Genomic DNA, 27,654 nt, shown 5'->3' with positions numbered 1-27,654 from the left:
TTTTTAACTCACAGCCTTTAGGACTTAACTATTTCTGTCCTGCTTGCTAAGATGGCAGGTAATTCCTAGGGTGACCACCCCAACGCGAGCACAGGTTAAAGCCATCGCTGCCCCTCTAGCTTTGGCTGGTTTCAGCGTTGTGAGAATGATTGCGGGAGAATTCCTGCCCACATTTTGGTTTGAAAAACACACTTCTTTTTTAACAGGTAGAAATGGCCCTAAGCTACTTGTATGCTGTAATGAACTAGTCAATTGTACCTAACGGAATGGCAAGAGCAAGAGAGAAAACTCGAAGGTAAATTAGTTCAGCACTAGCCTTAAATCATGATCCGGTTGCTGCCAAGGTAGCGTGCATGCTCTATCGTGAAACGCAGGTTGTACAACCCAATTAATCTGACAATGGAGCAAAATCCTTATATGGTATTACCCCAGTGGTTTGAGGAATTGCTAAAATAGGAAGGCAGTCATTACTAGGCATTTGTTTAATGACTGTAATCATACTGAATTAATTTAACTTGCTGCGATGTTTAACAGAAAGTCAATTATAAATTTGTGCTAAAAGAATAACAATACCAGTATTTGCATAGCACCTTCCTCTGAGGAGACATCCTCAGAAGATTACCTCATAGCCTCGACATTTACGGAGCACTCAGAATGTGCTGAGTGCTCTACAGAACCATCCGCGACCCACCTCTCTGAGGACAGGTGCTTATGTTTCTAAGCGAGAATGACACATACCATCTTGTATGAAAGCATACGAGGAACGACACCCTGACCTGTGCTACTCACTTTGTAAGGGATTTCCATGATTTTCCCCACTTCTGCCATATAAATTGTATTTTTCTGTTTGTATCTCTTTTGGTTCTTTTGATATGAATGAACAATGTGAACTTTTGACATGAAAAAGTTTCTAGACAGCAAAGAGGTCAAAACTAGAAGAGCGAGCATCATCCCTATAATGATAGCATTACAAAGAGTATTAAGTGATATTCAAATAAGGAACCAACTCCACTTTTAGGGTGAGCTGCAGACCCGTGCTCAGAAGTGCCAAATACAGGCTTCTCTTCTTGCACCTTTTCCAATGCTCAATAGTAGAATCCAATAGTCTCATAAACTTACCTTGCTAACCCCTTTCAAAATCTGCTATGAGGAGATGAGCCCCAAATGATACAAATCACCAGGAAGTTTTACTGTAACTCCTTAGAGACACTTCTATTTTTGAAGAAAATAAAGCTTCTGGAAAAGGTGTGGCCATCTAACTGTGAAATTTCAAGTATCAATTCTCAAGGTAGGAAATCATTTCTGAGGGGTGAGGAGCTTTTCTAGGGAGGCCACTTCTGCTTCATCATATGGCAGGCTCGGTGCCCATCTCCCAGTGCTAATAGGGAGTATTCGGCCGGGAAGCCCCTATAGCCAATTTGTGCCATGAATGTTGGTGATCAGTCTGGGCCCTTAGGGCAGGAGAGATTCTGACAGTGTCTCACCCTCCTTGAGGGCATCCCATTTTTGCTCGAGAGTTTTTTAAGGTCCTTGCTCACCGAGAAGTAGCTCAAGCTTTGGTATTTTTTGAAAACTCTCCCAGGTGCCATATTCTACCATATACCCAAGATTAAGAACCACTGATGAAATAATGTCATGTGTTATTTTTTTGCACCTGTGAATTTGTGCTTGGAAATTCAAGTACACTGTATGTTATAGCATGAGGATGAATAAATGAAAATGAGCCCTTAAATTTATCTATTCTTATGTTTACTGTTAAAATTCTGTACTAATCAATGGTCTGGCACGGTGGCTCACGCCTGTAATCCCAGCACTGTGGGAGGCCGAGGCAGGTGGATCACCTGAGGTCAGGAGTTCAAGACCAGCCTGGCTAACATGGCGAAACCCCTTCTCTACTAAAAATACAAAAATTAGCCAGGCGTGGTGGTGCACGTCTGTAATCCCAGCTACTTGGGAGGCTGAGGCAGGAGAATCGCTTGATTCAAGGAGGTAAAGGTTGCCGTGAGCCGAGATCACGACATTGCACTTCAGCCTGGGTGATAAGAGTGAAACTCTAGCTCAAAAAATAATAATAATAAAAGAAAATAAAATTCTGTACTCATCAATAAAAAGAAAATAATTTTAATAGAGAACACCTATATAGCTGTGATCGACCCATATGTGGGGACAGTCTAGCCACATGTAATAGGTACACCCTCCTACAGCTTCTTCTTGTCTTACAGCACTCACTGCCCACCTGTGACATAACATTTTGTTCACCTCGTGTCCTCCTCTGTGAATTTGGGAGTTCTTTGAGGATAGGGGCATGACACATTTATCTCACTGGCCCCAGTGCCTTCAGCCAGCCTGGCAAGTGGCAGGTCTCCACAGTATTCATTACAGGAATGAGGCAATGTAAAGTCATCTTCCTGAAGGCGCAGTGGCTCATGCCTATAATCCCAGCACTTTGGGAGGCCGAGGCAGGCAGATCACCTGAGGTCAGGAGTTTGAGACCAGCCTGACCAACATGGAGAAAACCCATGTCTACTAAAGTCATCTTCCTGTTAGACAAGAAAGTTTAGAGACATCCAACTCTCCAACATGAGAACATAAAGTTTTTCTTTCATTGTAGATTATCTTGAAATCACATGCTTCCCCATAAGGGAAAGAATGTTATTTTTCAACTATAAACATTGACCTAAAGACTATATAGCAACAAATTTTTTTTAAAAAGGAGGGAGGTGGAAAAATGGATAACATGCTTTGTGAAAGAAAGTCAATCAAAACTCTATATGCCTAATAAATTTCCATGAATTTTAGATATTTATTCAGAAGAATAAGGTATACATTCTCTTTTCCTTTTGCACTTTGAGAGAGAGTCCAGTGAGGAGAGTGGCTCTTAATTCCTTTGCTAGAAATCTCCCCTCTTCAGCACTGAGGAGGGAAAACATTCTCTTCCTAAACCCTCTACTCTGATTTTTTCTGATTTTTTTTTTTTTTTTTTTTTTTTTGCCATACACTCTCTAGCACTCTTGAGAAGTCTGTGGATTACTTTTCAATAATACTTTTATATGCATATGCAATACGATAAATAGGATTACAAAGGAAACTAATTATATTAAGTATCCTCACCTTTGCCTTAGAAAATCAAAATACTTCCAAAGTGAAATCACAAAGTGACTTTGATTGTCTCTGTTCCAACTGTTAACCAGTAAGGAAGCAAGTTAAAGAAAAGCCTAGACAAGATTAGGGGGGTGGGAAGGGGAATAGATAACTATATGTATTGAATTTCATTAAACTTAAGATTGAGTGTTTCTTCTTAAAAGTGACCTTTTTAGTTACTAGCAGATTCCCCATCTTCACATTTAAAAAGAAATACTATGGGCCCAGCATGGTGGCTCACACCTGTAATCCCAGCACTTTGGGAGGCCAAGGTGGGTGGATCATTTGAGATCAGGAGTTCATGACCAGCCTGGCCAACATGGCGAAATCCTGTCACTACTAAAAATACGAAAATTAGCCAGGCGTGGTGGCTCATGCCTATAATCCCAGCTACTTGGGAGGCAGAGGCTGGAGAATTGCTTGAACCCGGGAGGTGGAGGTTGCAGTGAGCCAAGATCGTGCCACTGCACTGCAGCCTGGGCAACAGAGAGTCTCCATCTCAAAAAAAAAAAAAAATACTATGTTGGCTTTCCCTGATTAATTCACATGACATAAACCCTTCCTCAGGTGCCTTGAAAAAAAATTAAGTAAAAGCAATTGATTCTTTCAACTTTCTTGTTTTGCAGTTGATGAAGGAAATTGAAGCTCAAAATGGTTGAGTCATGCTACAGCATCATATAAGAGGCAGGAGAGAGCCCAAGGCCATGTGTCCTAAACCTACATCAGACTCTCTCCATTGCATATTAACAGACAGGGGTGTGCTGGAGCCAGGTGGTGAGAGAGACAATTTTTAAATATTCAGGAATTTTGCAACCTGGGTACTAAACCATTGGCAGCTTGAAATCAACCATAGAGGGAGTATTTGCACAACAAAAATTGGCAAACATTACAATTCAAGATTGTTGCTTTTTAAAACAGCTGGGCCAGGAGCAGTGGTTCATGCCTGTTAATTCTAGCACTTTGAGTGGCCAAGGCAGGAGGATCACTTGAGGTCAGGGATTCAAGACCAGCCTGGGTAACCTAGTGAGACTGTATAGAAACATATTAAAAGTAGGCTGGGTGCAGTGGTTCATGCCTGTAATCCCAGCACTTTGGGAGGCCAAGGCAAGTGGATCACCTGAGGTCAGGAGTTCAAGAGTAGCCTGGCCAACATGGTGAGACCCCGTCTCTACTAAAAATACAAAAATTAGCCAGTCATGGTGGCATGCACCTGTAGTCCCAGCTACTTGGGAGGCTGAGGCAGGAGAATCACTTAAACCCGGGAGGCCGAGGTGGCAATGACCTGAGATTCTGCCACTGCACTGCAGCCTGGGCAACAGAGTGAGACTCAGTCTCAAAAAAAAAGTAAACAAAAATATGTAAAGATATTAAAATTTTTTTTAAATTAGCAAAGTATGGTGGCGTGTGCCTGTAGTCCCAGCTACTTGGGAGGCTGAAGCTGTATCTCTCGATCCAGAAGTTTGAAGCTGCAGGCTGCAGTGAGCCATGATGGCACCTACTGCACTTCATCCTGGATGACAGAGCAAGACCTTGTCTCTAAAACAAAACAAAAAAACAAAAAGCAAAAAGAAAAGAAAATTGGTTTATATGTTCTAATATATTTAATTATGCCAATTTGTTTCATGTGTTCATTTATTTCAATCTCCAAATCCAAAATGCTTAAAAATAAAAATCCCAATGGTTAAGCCTAAAGCTCTTGGGTCAGTTGGCCTATGTTTGAGTCCTGCCTATACCACTGATTATCTGTGTGACCTTGGACAAGTTGATCCCCTTCTCTGGGACTCATCTTCCTCTTGTGTCACACAGGGCTGATAATGTGTGCCTCTTAGGTAGTTATGTACACTACACAAAGTGGTGCATTTAAACTACTTAATAGCATGGATCCTCACACATGCACACCTCCCCTGGCTGTTAGCTATGATTATTTTCCTCTTGTTTCTCCTCCTTCTTCTTTCTCCTTTTCAATTGTTCATCATGGTAGATTGACATTATTTGGACTGATATAAAAAAAGGCATTTTAAAGAGATTATGGGCAACAAATAAACAAACAAAAACACCATATACAACCAACGTGGGATTCTAGAGAATGGAGATTTATCCTGTTGTTCTTGCCTCTTATGGTGCATGGATATTTAAAGGGCTAGTGCTATTTCTGTATAAATTCTGTAATCATAGCATCACAATTCAACAGGGTTATTATTGATAGGCATAGTTTCAGCATGATTTTAGAGATTTTAGAGAAACCACATTAAAACCAAGGGTCACTGTATCCAAAACGTATAATCAAGCCTCTAACCCTTACAGGTAACATAGCTTCATTCTTGACTATGTTTTCCCTTGAGGAACCTAATGGTCAATCTGCACATCTGCTGAGACATACTGTATTTTTCAGAGCTAAGAGCTCCTCTGTTAATGAGATTGAGCTTTGGGGGAAGAGGCTTTGCCTAAAGGCCCCAGAGGACTCAGTCTACAAAGGCCAAGGAGTTGGAATGTCATATCGGCCCTGTCAGTGGGCCACAAGCCAGGAAGACATCTCCCCTTTGCTTTTGCTGTTGGCCTTGGCTTGCCCACGGAATGGGTCCCACAGATTCTCTGCCACCAGAGTGTTATGGAAAGCGAGACCACTACTCCAGGGAGAGGGAAGTGAAGCAGCTGAGGAGAGGTGGTGCAGAAGCCCCCTAACTTCCACCTATCGCAGCCCAGCCACAAAAGCACAAAAAGGGAATAACATCATCACCGTGGTACCCAAGATTCAAATACTATCCCCTGTAAAAGAGAATACAGAGTAAAGTCAGAAACAGTTATTACAGACTCAGAGTTCCAGGCAATAAGTTCTGTAAGTTCAAAGAAAGGGAAGAGCCTGCTGCTCTCCTTGCCCTGTCTCCTTCTGCGTGTGGGTCTCCTGGCCCAGCCACTTTGGGCTTGTTCATTTTCAGAGCTAAAGGTCTACTTCTAAAAACTGCATCAGGTGTGACAAATGGCCAGGCTAAGGCCCAGGAGACATCAGCCTTCCAGCTCCTGCAGAAAATGTGTTTGAGCCCAAATATTAATTCTGTATAACAGCAGAACTTCAAGAAGAGGAATAGAAACAACTACCATTTGCTGAATGTCTACAATGTCCTAGGTACACATGGTATCTTAATCTTCCCAATCATATTAATACATTCAATTATAAGTACATGGATAGGGATTTCTCCTTTTTCCCAAAGTTATTAAGATACAATTGAAAAGTAAAACTTTTGTATATTTAAGCTGTATGACATGATGTTTTGTTTTGTTTTGGCTTTTTGAGATGGAGTTTCACTCTTGTTGTTCAGGCTGGAGTGCAATGGTGCGATCTTGGATCACCACAACTTCCGCCTCCTGGGGTCAAGCGATTCTCCTGCCTCAGCTTCCCAAGTAGCTGGGATTACAGGTGCCCGCCACCATGCCCAGCTAAGTTTTGTATTTTTAGTAGAGATGGGGTTTCACCATGTTGGCCAGGCTGGTCTTGAATTCCTGATCTCAGGTGATCCATCTGCCTCAGCCTCCAAAGTACTAGGATTACAGGCATGAGCCACCACGCCTGGCCCATGATGTTTTTACATACATACACATTGTGAAATGATTGTCACAATCAAGCTAATTAACATATCTATCACATCACATAGTTACCATTCATATAGCTTTCTGGAGCCAGAGTTCCAAGTGCTTTACATGTAATTACTTGTCTAATCCCTACAACAATCCTGTAAGGGAAATACTACTATTATTCCCACAAGAACTCCAGTAGGTAATTATTATGATGCCCTTTTCAGAAAAAAGCAAAAGCATGTGGAGTACATATTGTTTAAATCACACATCTGGTGAATGCAGGCTGCTGGATTCAAACCCGGATGTGTCTAATCTAGATTCGAATTCAAATCTTGTCCTCTTAACCATTAATATTCAAATATGGGCATCTTTCAAATTACTGTTTAGTTGTGATAGGCTCCAAGGGGATTGGAAGAGCCTAGAGAAAAAAGGAAAAAATAGAAATTAGACTTGGAGTCACTCAGGGGAAGGTTTAAAGTCTAAGAGTTAGTGAGTAGAGAGACTCTGTCCCATAAGAATTATCAGAAAATTGGGCTTTTTCATTAAAGTGTTCCTTAATAATATTTGAACTCATTGCTGTGCTGGTAAATTGGCTCTCTGGGGTGGAGGCTGGAGGGAGACCTGGCTTGTAGTGTTCGCCATTTTCTGTGGTGTAAACACTCCCATCACGGCTGATTTCAAGATTCCAACAGCTTAACAACCTGTTCGAAAAATTGCTGGGTATTTAACAATTAGCTCTCATAAGCCAGTAGGAGCTGGCTTCAGGACACCACAATTTGGATTCAAGTAGCAGATTATTCTGCCCCACCCTAGAAGCCGTATCCTTTTATAATACCTATACATTCAAGGCAGATTAAAGGCGGAGTCCTCTGGTGTTTAAAGATCTGAGGTAGTCCTCTGTGTGCTTCCTGCCGTCCCTCCCAAACTGGGTGGTTTTACTTCTTGTATTTAATGGCAATATTTTTAATTGTTGTTCTTGATTTTAAAAGGAAGTTGAGATGTTTATGTTTCTCTTCCCTTGACCATCAAATAAATCTAACACATGTGGGTGGCTTTGTAAGTGGAGTGGCCTTTGATTGACTAGGTAAAAGGTTTCCTAACCCTTGTGAAGTGGACCAGTCTTTAGGAGACCTAAGGCACCTGCAGGTGTATGTTTATGTGTTCACGTGTATACACATGCATGCATCCAGCAATATTTACTGCTATCCCTGTATAAGCCAGGAGTGTGTATGAACACATAGCACTCACCATTTTGGATTTGCACCTGTTCCTAAGTGCTTTCCCACAATATTCTGAGGCTCCAACATCCATGGAAGTCCCTCTGTAAGCACATGATTACCATGAGGTCATGATATGAATTCAGACCTAACAAATTAAATGGCAAAGTAAATACTTTGAGAAACCATGTAACTCTAAGGATAATCACCATTTTCTGTGTAATTTTTTTTTTTTTTTAGCTCTTTGGGGCTGCGAATTTGTAAAGCACATATAACTAAATGAATAATTACATAGCAAGGGGCTGAAAGGTAACTGCAAAATAATTGCATGCTATATGATCCCTCCATGAAAACATGTTTAATAGAATATTCTCCTAAAGTGGTTCTTTTACCTATGGCACACTTTAAGGTTGTTCTTTTAAAAAAAAGAAAAATTCTGTTTAACACTAAGCTATAACTCCTTTGAAGAATATTTGGTAAAATACACAAAAGTGTAGGCTCTAAGTGTACATTTAAAAGCTAAGTATGAAGCTTGGGTTTTTTTTCTACATTATGTAAACACTATAAGCTTTTCGAAGTTGATCATCAAATGCAGTCTATTTTTGGAAAAACACACAGTGATGCAGGGTTTTTGTTTGCTTAACGTAGGGCTCTTTCTAGCATCTGGATGTGCTTCCAAAGTGTTTTCCAAGTCCAAGTGTCGCTAACTTCTTATTCCATTTTATTTTACTTATTTATTTTTATTTTTATTTTTGAGACAGAGCTTCACTCTGTTGCCCAGGCTGGAGTACAGTGGCATGATCTTGGCTCACTGCAACCTCCGCCTCCCAGGTTCAAGCGATTCTCCTGCCTCAGCCTCCCAAGCAGCTGGGATTACAAGCATGCACCACCACGTCCAGCTAATTTTTGTATTTTTAGTAGAAACAGGGTTTCGCCATGTTAGCCAGGCTGGTCTCAAACTCCTGACCTCAAGTGATTCACCCTCCTCGGCCTCCCAAAGTGCTGGGATTACAGGTGTGAGTCACTGCGTCTGGCCTATTCCATTTAATTTTAATAGTAAGTTCAATTGCATATCTTTCTTTTTCTCTCTCCCATTCTTGCTCTCTCTCTCTCTCTTTCTCCTAACTTCAGGAAGAGAAACTAATGTAGGTCAGAGATAAAACTAAATAAGTGTGTGTATGTGGCATGGGGAAGAGATCTTTGTGCTAGGAATTAGTAGACATTGGGCAAAGCAGTTACCTTTCCTATCTTATAAATAAGTTTTAAGCTGGGAACGTAAGCATTTTGTGAGTACTGCACACAAACGCATAACGCATGTGAATGTGCTTTTAAAAGTTTGAAGTGCTAGGCCGGGCGCGGTGGCTCACGCTTGTAATCCCAGCACTTTGGGAGGCCGAGGCGGGCGGATCATGAGGTCAGGAGATCGAGACCACGGTGAAACCCTGTCTCTACTAAAAATACAAAAAAAAATTAGCCGGGCGTGGTGGCGGGCGCCTGTAGTCCCAGCTACTCGGAGAGGCTGAGGCAGGAGAATGGCGTGAACCCGGGAGGCGGAGCTTGCAGTGAGCCGAGATCGCGCCACTGCACTCCAGCCTGGGTGAGAGAGCGAGACTCCGTCTCAAAAAAAAAAAATAAAATAAAAGTTTGAAGTGCTATTTAAAAATACACCTACAAATGTAATTGAATTCTCTAACATTTGGAGTAATTCTATTAATCTAAAATGATGTAGTTGCATACCACTACTCACTCTCCATCCCACTGCTCTTGGACCCCACCTCTCATTCCATTTCTCTCCTCTCTTTAGTGATTTTTTATTCTAATCATGTTCTGTAAATGGTCAAGAGCCAACAGCTGCAAAAAGTCAAATAAGTATCTGGTGAAGAAATTATCCTTTGTGCTATAACATGATACTAAGTTAATTACTGTTTCGCTCCTACGTTTAAGAAATTTGAGGATTTTTCCTTGAAGAATATTGCATGCTTCAATGACTGCATACAGAAGTGGCCTAAGAGTTAAAGAGAATCAGAACTTTCCAACACCACCAGTGTTCTTAATATCTTCTAGATGGTGAAGTTTAGAAATATAATTATATTACATTTGCAATAGATGCTTAAGGCTTTCCATGCCTTTGTGAAATTATCTACTTCTAAAGTGTTTTGCCAAAGTGAGTCAGATTTTTTTCCCGTTCTCAGAGGATGTAGTGCTGGAGAATGACAATCCCAGGGTAGATGCAGACTGACAGTGGATTTTCTTTCCTTGGATCCTTCCTGTCACTAATGCTTATTATGCTGATAATTTTTTTTTCCTTTAAGCTCTGTTGGACTTGAATATGCTGATAATTCAAAATGGAACCAGCCACTTTTCATTCATTTTATCACTCAACACACCACTGTTTCCATGATAAGTTAAATACTGTTATGGCCACCAAAATTATTTCCTAAGTATCAAAAAGCAGAAGCAGTCAGCCTTCTTGTGTTAAGAATAATGTAATGAGAAAACCAGTAGAAAGCCAATAAGACTATACAGAGTTTAGGTTCGCAGTGTCATTGGGAATTAAAAGTTATCTTGATTTAGTAGTAGGAGAGCACATTTGTGAAAACTAGACTTAACAGATTCATGAATGCTTTCTAGATCCACGTCAGATAAATGAGCAGCCCTTAAAATACAATAATACAATCTGTAAACTTCTTTGACTTTTGAAGATAGCTGCCACTGAGGAGGGGCTTGTATTTTGCAGATGCTGGGAAATACAGGAGGTCAGGAGTTCGTGAACAGCTGGCCAACATAGTGAAACCCCATCTCTACTAAAAATACACAAATTAGCCGGGCTTGGTGGCGCACGCCTATATCCCAGCTACTCGGGAAGCTGAGGCAAAAGAATCACTTGAACCTGGGAGGCGGAGGTTGCAGTGAGCCAAGATTGCACCACTCTGCTCTAGCCTGGGCGACAGAGCGAGTTTCTGTCTCAAAAAAAAAAAAAAAAAAAATACTATGTAAGCTTTCCCTGATTAACTCACATAACATAAACTGTTCCTCAGGTGCCTTGAAAAAAAAAGTAAATGAAAACAATTGATTCTTTCAACTTTCTTGTTTTGCAGTTGAGGAAGGAAATTGAAGCTCAAAATGGTTGAGTCATGCTACAGCATCATGTAAGTAAAGAGGCAGGAGAGAGCCCAAGGCCACGTGTCTTGGAAGCTGAAGATGTAGATGGGAAGTAAGGAGGTGGAGACAGCCTAGGTTAAATATTCTTTTAAGAAGTGTGATTAACAAGGACTCATTAGAAGCAGTAGTTTACAAAGTGCACATTTCCACAAATGAAGTTTTGTGGGGGTTATTTACTGGGGTGGAAACTTTCTGAATAAATTTAATTGCTGGCCGGGTGCGGTGGCTCATGCCTGTAATCCCAGCACTTTGGGAGGCCGAGGCGGGTGGATCACGAGGTCAGGAGATCGAGACCATCCTGGCTAACACGGTGAAACCCCATCTCTACTAAAAATACAAAAATTAAGCCAGGCATGGTGGCAGGCGCCTGTAGTCCCAGCTACTCGGGAGGCTGAGGCAGGAGAATGGCGTGAACCCAGGAGGTGGAGCTTGCAGTGAGCCGAGACCGCGACACTGCACTCCAGCCTGGGTGACAGAGCGAAACTCTGTCTCAAAAAAAAATAATAATAATAATAATTGCTGAGGAAAAAAGAATAGGCAGAATGTGATAAGTTGAAGATATGAGAGCTTGAAGGGTCAGCTGATGGAGCTCCTGAGGAGACAGGAGATGGGGCCAAGAGCAGGGTGAGAGAGTTGGCTTTGAGCATCCTTCTTATCCCCTGAGACTAAGGCAAAGGAGGTATGGATGTAGGAAGGAGACGGTGGTTCCTGTCTGAGTGTGGGCTCCAGAGTAAAGAGCAATGTTGCACAGATGTTCTGACCAGAAAAGAGAGACTACCATTTTTCTGGACATTGATGTCATAATACTATTAGTGCAGTCCAAGATTTACTTAGCTTTTTTAGACAATAGATCACCTTTCCTTGGGAAACAATATAATGTAGAGGTAAATAGCAACGACTCTGCTTTCGCTTTTTGATCCACCATCTGCGGTGGAGCCGCCACCAAAATGCAGATTTTCGTGAAAACCCTTACAGGGAAGACCATCACCCTCGTGGTTGAACCCTCGGATATGATAGAAAATGTAAAGGCCAAGATCCAGGATAAGGAAGGAATTCCTCCTGATCAGCAAAGACTGATCTTTGCTGGCAAGCAGCTGGAAGATGGACGTACTTTGTCTGACTACAATATTCAAAAGGAGTCTATTCTTCATCTTGTGTTGAGACTTCATGGTGGTGCTAAGAAAAGGAAGAAGTCTTACACCACTCCCAAGAAGAATAAGCACAAGAGAAAGAAGGTTAAGCTGGCTGTCCTGAAATATTATAAGGTGGATGAGAATGGCAACATTAGTCGCCTTCGTCGAGAGTGCCCTTCTGATGAATGTGGTGCTGGGGTGTTTATGGCAAGCCACTTTGACAGACATTATTGTGGCAAATGTTGTCTGACTTACTGCTTCAACAAACCAGAAGTTGTTTTATTAACTGTATGAGTTAATAAAAGACATGAACTAAAAACAAAAACAAAACAAAACAGAAAACCACTTTCCAGCTGGAGGACTTTGATCAAGCTACTTATAATTTTCAGTTTTCTAAAAAAATGGGGATAATAATAATATATCTACCTCAGAGAATTACTGGGAGAATTACATGAAATAACAGACAGTAAACATTCAGGAAATTTTGTTTTTGAGACACAGTCTCACTGTGTTGCCCAGGCTAAAGTGCAGTGGCACAATCTCGGCTCACTGCAACCTCCACCTCCTGGATTCAAGCAATTCTCCCACCTCAGCATCCCAAGTAACTGGGACTATAGGCAGGTGCCACTGCGCCCAGCTAATTTTTGTATTTTTAGTAAAGATAGGATTTCACTATGTTGGCCAGGCTGGTCTCGAACTCCTAACCTCAAGTGATCCACACTCCTCGGCCTCCCAGAGTGCTGGGATTACAGGCGTGAGCCACCACGCTGGGCAAGAAATGTTAAATATTACTTTGTTGATATTACTCTTGTGGCCAATTAAAATGAATAAGTATTTTTATAGGGTGCTGTTGAGAAACATTTCCCCCATTCTGTGTGTGTCCAGTTACCATTTTAGACTAGGGATAAGACTTTAATTTAACCCTATTGAATTCTGCATGTTAAATTCATTTTATTATTTCACTCTCTTAAGATAGTTTAGAGTGCTGACTCTATCATTCCATGTACTTGTCCTCTCCAGCGTGTGTAATCTGTGAATCTCTTAAGAGCCCTGTGCCAGACACTGCTAATCGCATATCTGATATCCATTTTCGCTTTCTTCCTTACTTCCACATCCCTGACTTAGCTGGATTGTAGCAATGGACCCAATTTAGGTGCTTTAACTCCCAGCATCCCTTGCAGCTAGTGGTGGTCATGTGATACAGTTCTGGCCAATGAGATGAAAGCAGAGTCACTGGGTAGGCTCCCAGATCAGTTTATTGAAGAGGCCAGACCCATGAGAATGAAAACCAAATTCGAAGAATGATGGAGAGGGAAAAACAAGTAGTCCAGGGCATGATGCCACTGTGGGGCTGTAGCATCAGCCCTGTGTTGTGCACCTCCAGTCATATAACTCCTGGAGATGTGACAACAACAACTCCTATTTGATGAAGCCTCTGTCACTAGGTTTCTATCACATTTAGCTAATGCAATTACCACCTGTTGCAGATGCCATCTACAGTCTTATCAAAATATATGGCAGGGTGGGGGTGAGGGATGAAATACTACCTACTAGGTACAGTGCACACTATTCAGATGACAGATACACTAAAAGCCTAGTCTTCACCACTACATAATATATCCATGGGCTCACACCTATAATCCCAGCACTTTGAGAGGCCAAGGTGGGTGGATCACCTGAGGTCAGGAGTTCAAGGCCAGCCTGGCCAACATGGCGAAACCCCACAAAAATTAGCCAGGTGTGGTGGCGCATGCCTGTAGTCCCAGCTACTCAGGAGGCTGAGGCAGAAGAATCGCTTGAATCTGGGAGGTGGAGGTTGCAGTGAGGCGAGATTGTGCCACTGTACTCCAGCCTGGGTGACAGTGACAGAGGGAGACTCTGTCTCAGAAAAAAGAAAAAAAAAAGTCCTAGAACTGAGGCTCACGCTCATATTCTCACAGCCAATGTTAATTGTAGTACTCCATATCATTAGAATAACTCATACAAACCTCCCTTCTATATTATACCTTCTCTTCAAGATCTCATTTTACTTTACCCAAATTATATTATTAACCTTTCAAATGTCCTGGGGCATTAATAGGAATTAAAGAAAGTTTTTTGTTTCTCAGGGGAGTACACTTTGGCTTTGAATATCTGAGTGTCCTGCTCATAATCAGAGAACCAGAGCGAGTAAAGAAAATACACTTAAAATCTTTTGCAACTATAGGGGCAACAGACTGGTAAAGGGGCCCAAATTTTCCTCTGGACTCAGATGGGTCACTTTGCCCTCAACCCCATTGTTGGGATCTCACTAAGAATAACTTTTTCCCTGTTAACATTTGTCACTCTTTCTAAATGGAAAACAGTTTGTACATTTCTCTTACCACCCAGAAGTAGGACAGTCCTGGCACAAACATTTCCTTGATATTTAATAACTCCCCAGCTCCCTCCAACTGCTGCAGCTGCTGCACGGCAGACGCAGAGAAAGATTAGATATGGCATTTGCACCTGGCCAGTCATAAACGGCTCCTTGGATACATGCGAAGGTTAACAGGCCCAATTCCCTTCTCTTCTTCCACCCAGAATGCTGCAACATGAAAGAGAGCTGTAATTATTTATAAACAATAAAAACTCCTATGGAGCATATAAAATGAATGGGTTTATTTCCCTACTCAGAGTGCAAGCGGACATTTTCCTGGTTGTTGACATCTTTGGGGCTATGATTAGAAATGCCTCCTCTACCCCTTGTATTTGAATGTGAGACTCCAGGTCTTGTTTGTGTCAGAGCAATGGGGGCGGACTCTTCATATCTATTGTATGCTGTCTGCTACTTAGTGATTCTAACCTTGCACACTAAGACTCCTCTTCGTAACTTTGCCTTGGTACTTTGTGGTACGTCTGCCACTAGCTGGCCTCTCTTCCCCTTGCTCCTGTTTTTCTGACCCAACAATGATCTGAAGTGGGAGAAATGTAGCTCAGCTCGGGAAATGGGGCACAGTTGGGGGCATTTCATTGAGTCCTCTCCTTAATCATGATTCAGTGGGTCCTGGCTGGCTCAACACAAGACGAAAATGAGTTTATAGACCTCTATAGTCAGCTGTCATCTGCTTAGCTCCAATGTGGTAATTTGAGAGCAAAATAGAAAAAAATGCAAAAACTCAAAGACTCCATGTTAGTAGATGACTTGAATGTGCTCCCTTTTTCCACAAACCCTAATGCTCTATACTTTTGCTACCAGTATGTTACATAAGCATGATTCACTCTTGGAATTGAATGACTCCTTTGACCACTTGGAGTTCAGAGGCACAAAAGGCACTGTAGTTGAAACGGAAGCTTGTCATATTGGTGGCACTTTCTACTCACAGTTTCTAGGAGTTTCCAAGCTTTTCAAGTAGGAGAGCCTGTTTTTTACCCAAAAATAGTAGTTTTGTTTTAATCTGTGTTGGTTGAGAACACCAAAAGTTACCACGAAAGCCACACATTTTGTGTTTATTCATCATTACAAAGCTACTTACACATGAAAAAGAGTAGTACACATATTGCAATATATTATTCTGTCCTTGATAATACTTGGTATGCAGATTCCAGGACCCCTTAATGTAACCCAGAGGGTTCCCAGGGATTCAAGGCCCAAATCAGTCACCCTTTGAAAGAAAAAATGACCCTTGCAGAAAGGATTTAAAGGGAGAGCTGTTAAAATCTTACAAAAACTTGCAGAATAAGATCCTTTGATACACCATGTTCCAAAGGACAAATGAGAAATCTAGAGAGATAGCTTTTTAATTTCCAGCAATAATTTTAGCACTTAGGCATCTGCTGTTTAGCCAACCTATGGATACTGTATTTTTTAATGAACCAATGTAATTGGATAAAATTCCTAATCAGCTCAAAATTTTTATCTTAAGTGAGTAACCCTTAGTATAATCACTGCATTAGCAATAGTGAACTACACTTGAAAATCCCTATTTAGTAAAACTACATTAAGTAAAATGCAAAAAATATGATGAGCAATCTAATTTAATTTCTATATTAGATTATTAACACATATTGCACTATCATCTATAATTTTAAAATCATGTTCTCTCTATCTAGACCTGTAAAATCATATTCTTATAATTAGATGTATATTCAAAGTTATTTCTAGCTTTATTTCCCTTTTTGAATTTGGGCAAGCAATAGTTCCTAAAAGAGTCTCCAGTTCACATCTTAAAACACAATGTAAAATTCTAGGGTAAATTACAGTCTAAATTACAGTCCTTTCTTCTCTAAAAAAATTGAGGGGAAAAACATACTGTATCTCATTTCCAACAATCCTCAACTGTTGGTCCTTGACTGCTTATATTTTCTCACTGGAGTCTACTCTTCCCCATGGGATTATATTTGGTTTGTAATGTTTTCACTGGGTGAGAAGAAATGAGAGGATCAGCCTCACACCTAAGCCAAACTACTTCCTGAATAATCCTCTCCAGATAGCAAACACCAGGAAAGCAAAGATAAACTTCACATGGGCAACTCCAAGGCTACACAGCCCTAGTAGGAATACTTCAAGGCTTCCCCAGGTGCCTAGTAACAAAAACGATGTGGTCCACAAGCAGGAAAGATACACATTCCCAAGCAGAGTTTAAAGAAGTTAAATACCCCCACCAAACAGGCAGGGGACCTGATAAGCTCTCCTAGTCAGGCTGCCCAGAGGGATCTGTGAAAGCCAAAGGCCAGACTACTGACATAAATTCGACTGCCCTGACAATATGCAGTTGACCTGCCGACATCTAATGGCTACGCACCTATGCAGACCTTCCAGAAGGGCAAAAATCAATCCTTAACTCTCACTCCTGTTCTGAGCACAAAGTTGCAGTCTTCACATAGTGTAACATCTCCTTCCTTCACCCCAAAGACTCCAACTCCCTCTCGCCAGCACCCACCCCTAAGCCCACTCTTCCTGGATTTGCATCCAGGTGCAAATTCATACATGTGGTGGGAATCCTTCATCCAAATGCAAATCATTTTGCAGGATCAGAATTCTTTTGCTACGGGACTGGTTGGGCCAGCCTCTAGGAAAATTTGCATTTTGACTGGTTATGATAGGCACCACCATGGGTTACAGAAACGAAGGGACAAAGAGATCATTACAAAATCAAATTAACAAACAAATGAGAAACAAATATACTCTATTAACTGTCTACATTTTTTCTGAACCCAGAAGAGACTAAAATTTAGAATGCTAAAATGCATCCAACTGAAAAGGGGCAAAAAGAATTTTAATGAATTACAACACAACTTGAGATGCAGACTGTATAATTAGAGTCTGAGACTGTAACTCAGTGGAAAGCTGGCTTGATTTAGTCCCCTTCGGATGACTTGCAAGAGAAAATGACTATTTCAAAGTAAGAGTTCCATATAGATTATAATTTAAGACAGCGTAGGCTGGGTGCAATGGCTCATGCCTGTAATCCTAGCACTTTGGGAGGCTGAGGCAGGCAGATCACGAGGTGAGTTCCAGACCAGCCTGACCAACATAGTGAAACCCCGTCTCTACTAAAAATACAAAAATTAGCTGGGCGTGGAGGCGCGCACCTGTAATCTCAGCTACTCGGGAGGCTGAGGCAGGAGGATCACTTGAACCCGGGAGGCGGAGGTTGCAGTAAGCCAAGATCACACCACTGCACTCCAGCCTGGGTGACAGAGTGAAACTCTTATGTCAAAAAAAAAAAAAAAAAAAAAAGCATAGTTAGACAGAATATTCAAGCTAATATTAGAACATTTTAAAAACATTTTCAACCAAATATTTTTAAATGACTTGCTAATATATTTTTTCTGTTATAAACAATGAAACCAGAAATCTTCCCCCAAATTTAGTTCCAAATATTTTTCTTTAAAAATCCCATATTACTTTGTTCTTTAAATCATCCTCCTTAATCCAAACATATTGACACTGAAAAACCAAGATATCTAGAGTCAGTGATGTAGATAAATGTGAGGGCAATGAAAAAGACTGACAGGAAAAATACCACAGCAATTCGTGAGATACATTTGCAAGTACTTTGACTGTTGAGGACACAAACTTGAGCAGTGAGAACAGAAACTCGGGCAATGACCAATGTCACCTACCCTTGATCCTTGAAGTTGATTTGGATACCCTTTCCTCCACCTACCTCCAAACAGGCATGCAGATTCGTATCTTCAAGAGCTTTAGGATTATACATTGGCCCTGTGCAGACCTGGGCCACCTCTTTGCACAGGCTAGAAATGGTTCAAAGCTTATCTGGAGATGTATTTCCTGAGTGAGGATTTGCCGAATACAATACAATTATCCTTAGAAACCGTGGAGGGCCAGGCACGGTGGCTCACGCCTGCAATCCCAACACTTTGAGAGGCTGAAGTGGGTGGATCACCTTAGGTCAGGAGTTTAAGACCAGCCTGGCCAACATGGTGAAACCCCATCTCTACTAAAAATACAAAAATTAGCTGAGTGTGGTGGTGCACGCCTGTAATTCCAGCTACTCAGGAGGCTGAGGCAGGAGAATCCCTTGAACCTGGGAAGCGGAGGTTGCAGTGAGCGGAGATCGTGCCACTGCACTCCAGTCTGGGTGACAGAGTGAGACTCTATCACAAAAAAAAAAAAAAAAAAAGAAAGAAAGAAACCATGTAGGATGAATGACACCAAATCTATTCTCCTTGTTTTTAGGTCTTCCCGAGTATGACTGAAGTTGCTCGTGGACAGTCTTGGAATTGCTAATGTAGTGTGCCATAATGTGACTGCCCAACAGGTTCTCCTTGCCCACTGCCCAGACAGGGCCAATTTATCAAGACAGAGGAATTGCAATAAAGAAAGAGTTATTCATACAGAGCCGACTTTGTGGGAGACTGGAGTTTTATTATTACTCAAATTAGTCTCCCTGAGCATTTGAGCATTCGGGGATCAGGGTTTTTAGGTATCATTTGGTGGGGCAGGGGTGGGAGGGAGGCAGTGAGTTGGGAGTGCTGATTGGTCAGGTCAGAGATGAACTCACAGGGAGTCAAAGCTGTCCCCTTGCCCTGAGTCAGTTCCTGGGTGGGGGCCACAAGATCAGATGAGCCAGTTTATCCATCTCAGTGGTGCCAGCTGATCCATCAAGCTCAAGGTCTGCAGAACATCCCAAGCACTGTTCTTAGGTTTCATCATAGTGATGCTATATCCAGGAGCAATTTGGGGAGGGTCAGAATCTTGCAGCCTCCAGCTGCATGACTCCTAAACCATAATTTCTAATCTTTTGGCTAATTCGTTAGTCCTACAAAGGCAGTCTAGTCCCCAGGCAGGAAGGGGGTTTGTTTTGGGAAAGGGCTATTATTGTCTTTGTTTTAAACTATAAACTACAAACTAAGTTCCTCCCAAAGTTGGTTCCGCCTACGCCCAGGAATGAACAAGGACAGCTTGGAGGTTAGAAGCAAGATGGAGTTGGTTACGTCAGATCTCATTCACTGTCTCAGTTATAATTTTGCGATGAGGGTTTCAATAACATTCTGTCTTGTCTCTCTAAGTAGACCGTATGTTTCTGTTTTATTTTATTTCACTTTAAGTTCCGGGATACATGTGCAGAACGTGCAGGTTTGTTACATAGGTATACATGTGCCATGGTGGTTTGCTGCACCTATCAACCTGTCATCTAGGTTTTAAGCCCCACATGCATTAGGTATTTATCCTAATGCTCTCCCTCCCCTTGCTCCCCACCCACTGACAGGCCCTGGTATGTGATATTCCCCTCCCTGTGTCAATGTGTTCTCATTGTTCAATTCTCACTGATGAATGAGAACATGCGGTGTTTGGTTTTCTGTTCCTGTGTTAGTTTGCTGAGAATGATGGTTTCCAGCTTCATCCATGTCCCTGAAAAGGACATGAACTCATTCCTTTTATAGCTGCATAGTATTCCATGGTATATATGTGTATATTTTCTTTATCCAACCTATCATTGATGAGCATTTGGGTTGTTTCCAAGTCTTTGCTATTGGAAATAGTGCTGCAGTAAACATACGTGCACATGTGTATTTATAGTAGAATGATTTATAATCCTTTGAATATATACCCAGTAATGGGATTGCTGGGTCAAATGGTATTTCTGATTCTAGATCCTTGAGGAATTGCCACGCTGTCTTCCATAATGGTTGAACTAATTTACGCTCCCACCAACAGTGTAAAAGCATTCCTATTTCTACACAGCCTCGCCAGCATCTGTTGTTTCCTGACTTTTTCTTTTTTTTTTTCTTTTTTTTTTGAGATAGAGTCTTACTCTGTCGCCAGGCTGGAGTACAGTGGCGCAATCTCTGCTCACTGCAACCTCCACCTCCTAAGTTCAAGCAAATCCCCTGCCTCAGCTTCCCGAGTAGCTGGGATTACAGGTGCATGCCACCACGCCCAGCTAATTTTTTGTATTTTAGTAGAGACAGGGTTTCACCATGTTGGCCAGGATGGTCTCGATCTCCTGACCTCATGATCTGCCCACCTCGGCCTCCCAAAGTTCTGGGATTACAGGTGTGAGCCACCGCGCCCGGCCTGTTTCCTGACTTTCTAATAATTGCCATTCTAACTGGCGTGAGATGGTATCTCTTAAACAAATTTACAAGAAAAAAAACCCCATCAAAAAGTGAGTGAAGGATATGAACAGACACTTCTCAAAAGAAGACATTTATGCAGCCAACAAACATATGACCATAATTTTTTTTTTTTTTTGAGATGGAGTCTCGCTTTGTTGCCCAGGCTGGAGTGCAGTGGCACGATCTTGGCTCACCACAACCTCCGCCTCCTGGGTTCAAGCGATTCTTCTGCCTCAGCCTCCCCAGTAGCTGGGACTACAGGCGTGCGCCACCATGCCTGGCTAATTTTTATATTTTTAGCAGAGACGGGGTTTCACCATGTTGGCCAGGCTGGTCTTGAACTCCTGACCTCGTGATCCACCTGCCTCAGCCTCCCAAAGTGCTGGGATTACAGGCGTGAACCACCACGCCCGACCAACGGTAAGTTTCTTAAGGGAGGAAAAGTCTTCCTGCCAGGCCCCTCCACCAACCAAGTGCCAGGCATTTGACCTTTGAACCATCGACCATAGCAGGAGCTCTAGGCTAGATAGCCTGAGAGACTCTATTCGGAATAATTTAGTGTGATTACTGGCACATAGTGGTCTCTTTCTCTCTCTTTCCTGCCTTCCCTTCCCACTTTTCTGAAACCAAAGCAGAAGTGTGCGTGTGCACACTTGAGTGAAGCTCCTCCTCCTACTCCCATTGGACTGTAACTGTAGAACTCTTTCTTATCACCAAAGACTTGAAAGGCCTATCTTTATAAAAAGAAACGCCCACACATAACTGCTTAACCCTTCTCCATTCTAACAGTAAAACTTCCACTGGTTGATGTCCAAAGAGACAGCAGTTACGTTTTTACCAACTGTGGTTTAAATAATGCCTGTCTTGGAGAATGTTACATTTTTCTTTTTCCCAATCAGTCTTTCCCATTTTTCCCATTCGATATTCAGGGTCAATACTGAGCTCAAAATTCAATTATATACCAAGGTCTACTATTTTATGTTGTGGTCTGTTGAGAAGGTACCAAACTCAATTATCAGGCATGTAGTAAGTATTCAATGAAAGTTCTTTACCTTTTCACCCCTTAACCTTAAAGCTACCTGAAGGTTGGATTAGTGCATACCTTGTGTTATCTACTCCACTGAGAAAGCTCACAGCATTTACAAACCATTTGGTAACCACCCAACTGGCTCTCCTTGCCCGCTGCCTACACAGAGTCGATTCATCAAGACAGAGGAACTGCAATAGAGAAAGGGCTTAATTCACACAGAGCCGGCTGTATGAGAGACCAGAGTTTTATTATAGTTCAGATCAGTCTCCCTGAGAATTCCGGGATTGGAGTTTTTAAGGAAAATTTGATGGGTAAGGGGCCAGTGAGTCAGGAGTGCTGATTGGTTGGCTCAGGGATGAAATCATAGGGAGTCAAAGCTGTTCTCTTATGCTGAGTCAGTTCCTGGGTGGGGGCCACAGGACTGGTAGGCAGATCCAGTTGGGGCTATCCGGTTGTCAGAAATGCAAAACCCAGCCAGGCACGGTGGCTCACACCTGTAATCCCAGCACTTTGGGAGGCCGAGGCGGGCAGATCAGGAGGTCAGGAGATTGAGACCATCCTGGTTAACACGGTGAAACCCCATCTGTACTAAAAATACAAAAAAATTAGCCGGGCTTGGTGGCGGGCGCCTACTGTAGTCCCAGCTACTTAGGAGGCTGAGGCAGAAGAATGGTGTGAACCCGGGAGGCGGAGCTTGCAGTGAGCCAAGATCGCACCCGCTGCACTCCAGCGTGGACGACAGAGCGAGACTTTGTCTCAAAAAAAAAAAAAAAGAAGAAAAAAAAAAAGAAATGCAAAAACCCCCCAGACACAGTGGCTCACGCCTGTAATCCCAGCACTTTGGGAGGCTGAGACGGACAGATCACTTGAGGTCAGGAGTTCGAGATCAGCCTGGCCAACATGGCGAAACCCCGTCTCTACTCAAAATACAAAAATTAGCGGGGCATGGTGGTGGGCGCCTGTAATCCCAGCTACTCGGGAGGCTGAGGCAGGAGAATCACTTGAACCTGGGAGGCGGAGGTTGCAGTGAGCCGAGATTGCGCCACTGCACTCCAGCCTGGGTGACAAGGGAAAGACTCTGCCTCAAAAAAAAAAAAAAAAAAAAAAGGAAAGAAAGAAATGTAAAAACCTGAAAAGACATCTCAAGAGGCCCATCTTAGGTTCTGCAATAGTGATGTTATCTTCAAGAGTAATTGGGGAAGTTGCAAATCTTATGAGCTCTAGAATAATGGCTGGTAATTATTTAGAATTCAAGCCCCTCTCATCCTAAATTGGTGGCCTTTCACTAGTTTTACAAGAACAGCTTGGTTTTGGGGAAGGGCTATTATTTAAACTATAAACTAAATTTCTCCCAAAGTTAGCTTGGCCCATGCCCAGGAATGAGCAAATACAGCCAGCCTGTGAGGCAAGAGACAAAATGGAGTCAGCCATGTCAGATTTCTCTGTCTTAATTTCCTCGGTTATAATTTTTGCAAAATCAGTTTCAACTTGATTCCTGAGCCTTTGTATTTTCTGAATATTTTAACCCTATTCATAGTTCCTGGTATATAGCATTACTGCTTGCAATCATTCTATGGTTCATTCCACAGACATTTATGCAGTGTCTTCTAGGTAGAGTACTGTGTATATTATCATAGTGAGACTGGGAAGCAATGTAGTGTTGTGGTTAAGAGAGCAGGCTCAGGAATAGCCTCGAGCAAGTTACTTAAATGCTGTTCCTCAGTTTCCTCATCTGTAAACTGGGGATAATTATAGTATCTACTTTATATAATGATTATAACGAATAAATGGGGTAAATCATGTGAAGTGGTCAGAACAGCATCTGCCACACATTAAGCACTTGGTAGATGAAAACTATTTTGATGTATCCAGGAGCCAGTACAGGGGTTCTTAACCAAAGGTCCCTGGATTCCCAAGGTCCACAGATGGATTTCGATCGAGCATCTCAGAACTTCTTGAAATTATTAGCAAAATTTAGAATAATTTGTCTAGACTTTATAGCTTAGAATATAGAGTTTTCATCAGATTTTCAAAGGTAAGGAGAGGCCAAAAAAACATCAGAATCCACTGAAGTAGGGCAGTAGAGAGACAAGACAGAAATTTTGCCCTCAATGACTTCACAGCTTAATGGAGGAAATGGACATTTAGTGACAATAAGATGTGACAGCAGCCACATAGAAATGAGCCCACGATGCACTGGGATACACAAAGAAGGGTCTCCTGAAGGAGTGATGCCACAAGCAAGGCTTCCTAGAAGAGGTGGCATTTAAGATAAATCTTAAAGTATGAATACAAGATAGCCAGACGGAAAAGGGGAGCAAGAGTGTTCCAGGCAAAATGAGGGTCAGGTGCAAAGGTATGAGCTGGTGCGGGAAGAGCAGATTGTTGTATGAGTGGATCAAGAAGAAACTGGAGACAGGGAGGCTAGTAAGGTGGGCAGGGGACTAGTCATGAAGGACTTTCATTGAATGCTATGCTGAAGAGTTTACATGTTGTATAGAAGGCCATCATGGTAGACACTGTGCTGACCAATATTTCCAATTCTCCTCCCCACCCTAGATTGAAGATATATTTCCTTGCCCTATTGCAGCTGGGCAAGACCATGGGAAAGATTCTGACCAATGCACTGTGACTTGAGGCAATGTGCCATTTTTAGAGCAAAGCCTTCACATGCCAGGGCATGATTCTCTATTGCTGCAGCAGTCATGGAGGTTGATTTGTGTTAAGATGGCTGATGTTTCAACTAAAGTCTCCACCAATGAGCTATATCCCTTACATGGCAGACTTTGAGTGGAAAACAAATTGTGATTGCCTTTTGCCAGTGAGAATTGGAGGTTGTCTATTTACCTCACCATCTCTTGACTTAACATAACTACTATAGCCATGGAAGGCCATTAAAAATGTTTTCCCTGAATATTACAAACAGGGGTTTGCATCCTATAGAGAAGGTGCTCTTGAGCTATGGAAGGATTCTAATCAGGGTCATGATTATGATATTTGTGTTGAAGATTGCTCTGGTAGTAGCAATGTGAACTACACAAGAGGTGAGGAAGCTGGATGCAGTTAGGAGGCTGGTATATTAGCTGCAAAGTGAAGCCAGCAGGGCCTCAACTAAGGCAATAGTCTTGGGTGGGGGATAGCAGGTAAGCTTGGGTCTTTTATTATGCTTGAGGGGCTCATGAGTCTGCCAATTCATTGTTGCAAATGTGTACTGAAATATATTCCCCAGTCTATATGGAAAGCATATAGTAAGAATAATTTCTTACTTTCCATGATTACCAACTATGGTCACTGATTTTCATGGCAGAATTAGAAAACTTTATTAAGGAAAAGAAAGGGCAAGTCTGAAAGCTAACTTATTTATAAAAAAGCATTTCCAACTCTATTTTGATTTGTTCTGAAACCCAGTTGTAATGAACCTAAGCATTCCTTGTACATGCAACATAAAGGGCATCTGTGATTGTTTCAGTGGTGGTGAATAGTTTTACATATTCTGTAGCTAAACATAATCGATTTTGTAGCTTCCTAATGATCTACCCTGAGGAGTTATTATTCCTGATGACAATTAATCAAAATTAAAACAGACTGCATAGAATGAAGCAAATTCAAACATCCAGCCTCAGTTAGGAACACCTGCACATTAAGATTAATCATGGGCCCTGCTAGAATGTGACAGGTATATCAATATTATAGAGAAAAGAGAAAGGTAACATTTTCCAGGAGAGTTCCAAGTGTATTTCCAAGGAGCAAAGGTTCTGAGCCTGAGTCTAGGTTGAACAAAACCACATAAAATCTGTATTTGTCCATGACGTTGAAATTAAAATTGTTTTCTTCCAAAGAACTTAAGTAGTTGTGACAATTTGTGTTACAAAACCACAAGTACCATTGTAGAGAGCTCAAAGGAATTTAGATCAGTGAAATGTTGACTTTTTTATTTTTTTTGCACTGAATAGTATCAGAAGGTAGATAAGAATTTACCTATTAGATATTCTTAAATTTAAAATCAAAATGTGCTTTTGTGTTTTTCTCAACTTTCTATTTTATATTCATTATGTTAATTGTTTTATAAACCATGTCACTGTATAATAGCACTAGAGAGGCAGTGTTACTGAAACATCAGAGGCTCAGTCTAGGTCCTACTGTTGCTGCATAGAAAGCCAGTCACCAAGACAATGAGTATTGCCAGGGAGGAGGGCTTTAATCAGGTGCTGCAGAAGAGGAGATGGGAGATCAGTCTCAAGTTCATCTTCCTGATTGACTAAAATTAGGAGTTTATATAGCAAGGAAGAAATGTAACCATGTATGGGAAAACAGGAATTAGGGAGGGGTTAGGAAGAGAAATTGGTCAACAGGAAGAAGGTGGTCAGTTCATCCATCATGACTCATGAGGAGTCTGGTGTCCCATTGTCCAGATGCAGTGATCTGGTGAGTTTCAGCTCCTTGATACTATCTGGGAGTCCCGATGGTTGGTTTCCTGAGAAAGGAACTCAGATAAGACAAAAGTAACTCTCAAGTTTTTAAACTGGGAGGATTAATTTTTATGTTTATTTAAAGAAACCATAAATATCAGTTCTGTGGGACAACTGGGCTGGTTTCAGTAGCACAGCACAGTGATTAAGTGCACATGTTGAAAGTGAATCCTACTTCCACCACTATGAGCTGTGTTACCTTAAACAAGTTACTTCATACTTCTGCGTTTCAGTCTTCTCTGCGAACGGAGATAACAAAAAGATCTGCCTCTTAGGATTAACAAATAAATGAATTCACACTAAAACAGTTTAGAATAGTACCTGACACATGGTGAGCACTTTATAATTATTTGCTATTATTATTATTGTAGTTTTTTAAATTCTATTTTTAATTCAATAGTTTTTGGGGAACAGGTGGCTTTTGGTTACATGGATACATTCTTTAGTGGTGATTTCTGAGATTTTGGTGCACCTGTCACCCAAGCAGTGTACACTGTATCCAATGTGTAGTCTTTTATCCTTCACTCCCCTCCAAACCTTCCCCCTGAGTCCCCAAAGTCCATTATATCATTTGTAGCTGTTATTATTATTAAGCAAGTTACTTAAAGTTCTCTAGGCCTCCATTTCTTTATTTGTAAGATAGGGATTATAGCATTGCCTATATTATAGAATTATTATAAAGACTAAATAAGGCAATATAAGGGTATATTCTCCAACAGATATACAATAGCAATGATGATGATATCAATTATTGAGTGCTTGTTGTGTGCTAAGTTCTTCACGTATTCTATTGCATCTTCATAGAAAGTCTATGAGGTAGATATCACTTTATTCTTTTAACAGATGAGAGAACTGAGGCATGGAGAGGAAGTAACCTGCCTCTGCTTACACAGCTTAATAATCAGCAGAATCAGGACTCTGGCTTGTGTCTCATTCTAAAAGTTGTGCTTTTAGGCCAGATGTGGTGGCTCATGCCTGTAATCCTAGCACTTTGGGAGTCTGTGGTGGGAGGATTGCTTGAGTCCAGGAGGTTGAGATCAGCCTGGACAACAAACTGAGACCCCATGCATACAAAAATTGTTTGTTTTGGCCGGGCGCGGTGGCTCACGCTTGTAATCCCAGCACTTTGGGAGGCCGAGGCGGGCGGATCACGAGGTCAGGAGATCGAGACCGCGGTGAAACCCCGCCTCTACTAAAAAATACAAAAAATTAGCCGGGCGCGGTGGCGGGCGCCTGTAGTCCCAGCTACTCGGAGGCTGAGGCAGGAGAATGGCGTGAACCCGGGAGGCGGAGCTTGCAGTGAGCCGAGATTGCGCCACTGCACTCCAGCCCGGGCGACAGAGCGAGACTCTGTCTCAAAAAAAAAAAAAAAAAAAAAAAAA

The 27,654-nt window shown here is 41.8% G+C and overlaps 1 protein-coding gene across 1 annotated transcript; it reads left to right on the top strand.

Annotated features, from left to right (window-relative positions):
- Nucleotides 1-11,988: 11,988 nt before the first annotated feature.
- Nucleotides 11,989-12,535, top strand: LOC129472967 (ubiquitin-ribosomal protein eS31 fusion protein-like). The gene has a single exon (XM_055263023.2). It carries the CDS (start codon nt 12,041-12,043, stop codon nt 12,518-12,520), a length of 480 nt encoding a protein of 159 aa, XP_055118998.2. The 5' UTR covers nt 11,989-12,040; the 3' UTR covers nt 12,521-12,535.
- Nucleotides 12,536-27,654: the final 15,119 nt, after the last annotated feature.

Source organism: Symphalangus syndactylus, chromosome 23, assembly GCF_028878055.3.
Source record: "Symphalangus syndactylus isolate Jambi chromosome 23, NHGRI_mSymSyn1-v2.1_pri, whole genome shotgun sequence".
NCBI classification, from domain to species: Eukaryota; Metazoa; Chordata; class Mammalia; order Primates; family Hylobatidae; genus Symphalangus; species Symphalangus syndactylus.
Note: the sequence above shows the minus strand (reverse complement) of the source record. Positions and strands in the feature narration are given on the sequence as shown.

What these genes read in the sequence shown, in the direction of transcription:
- LOC129472967 (XM_055263023.2), top strand. Translation starts at nt 12,041, where the DNA reads ATGCAGATTTTCGTGAAAACCCTTACAGGGAAGACCATCACCCTCGTG.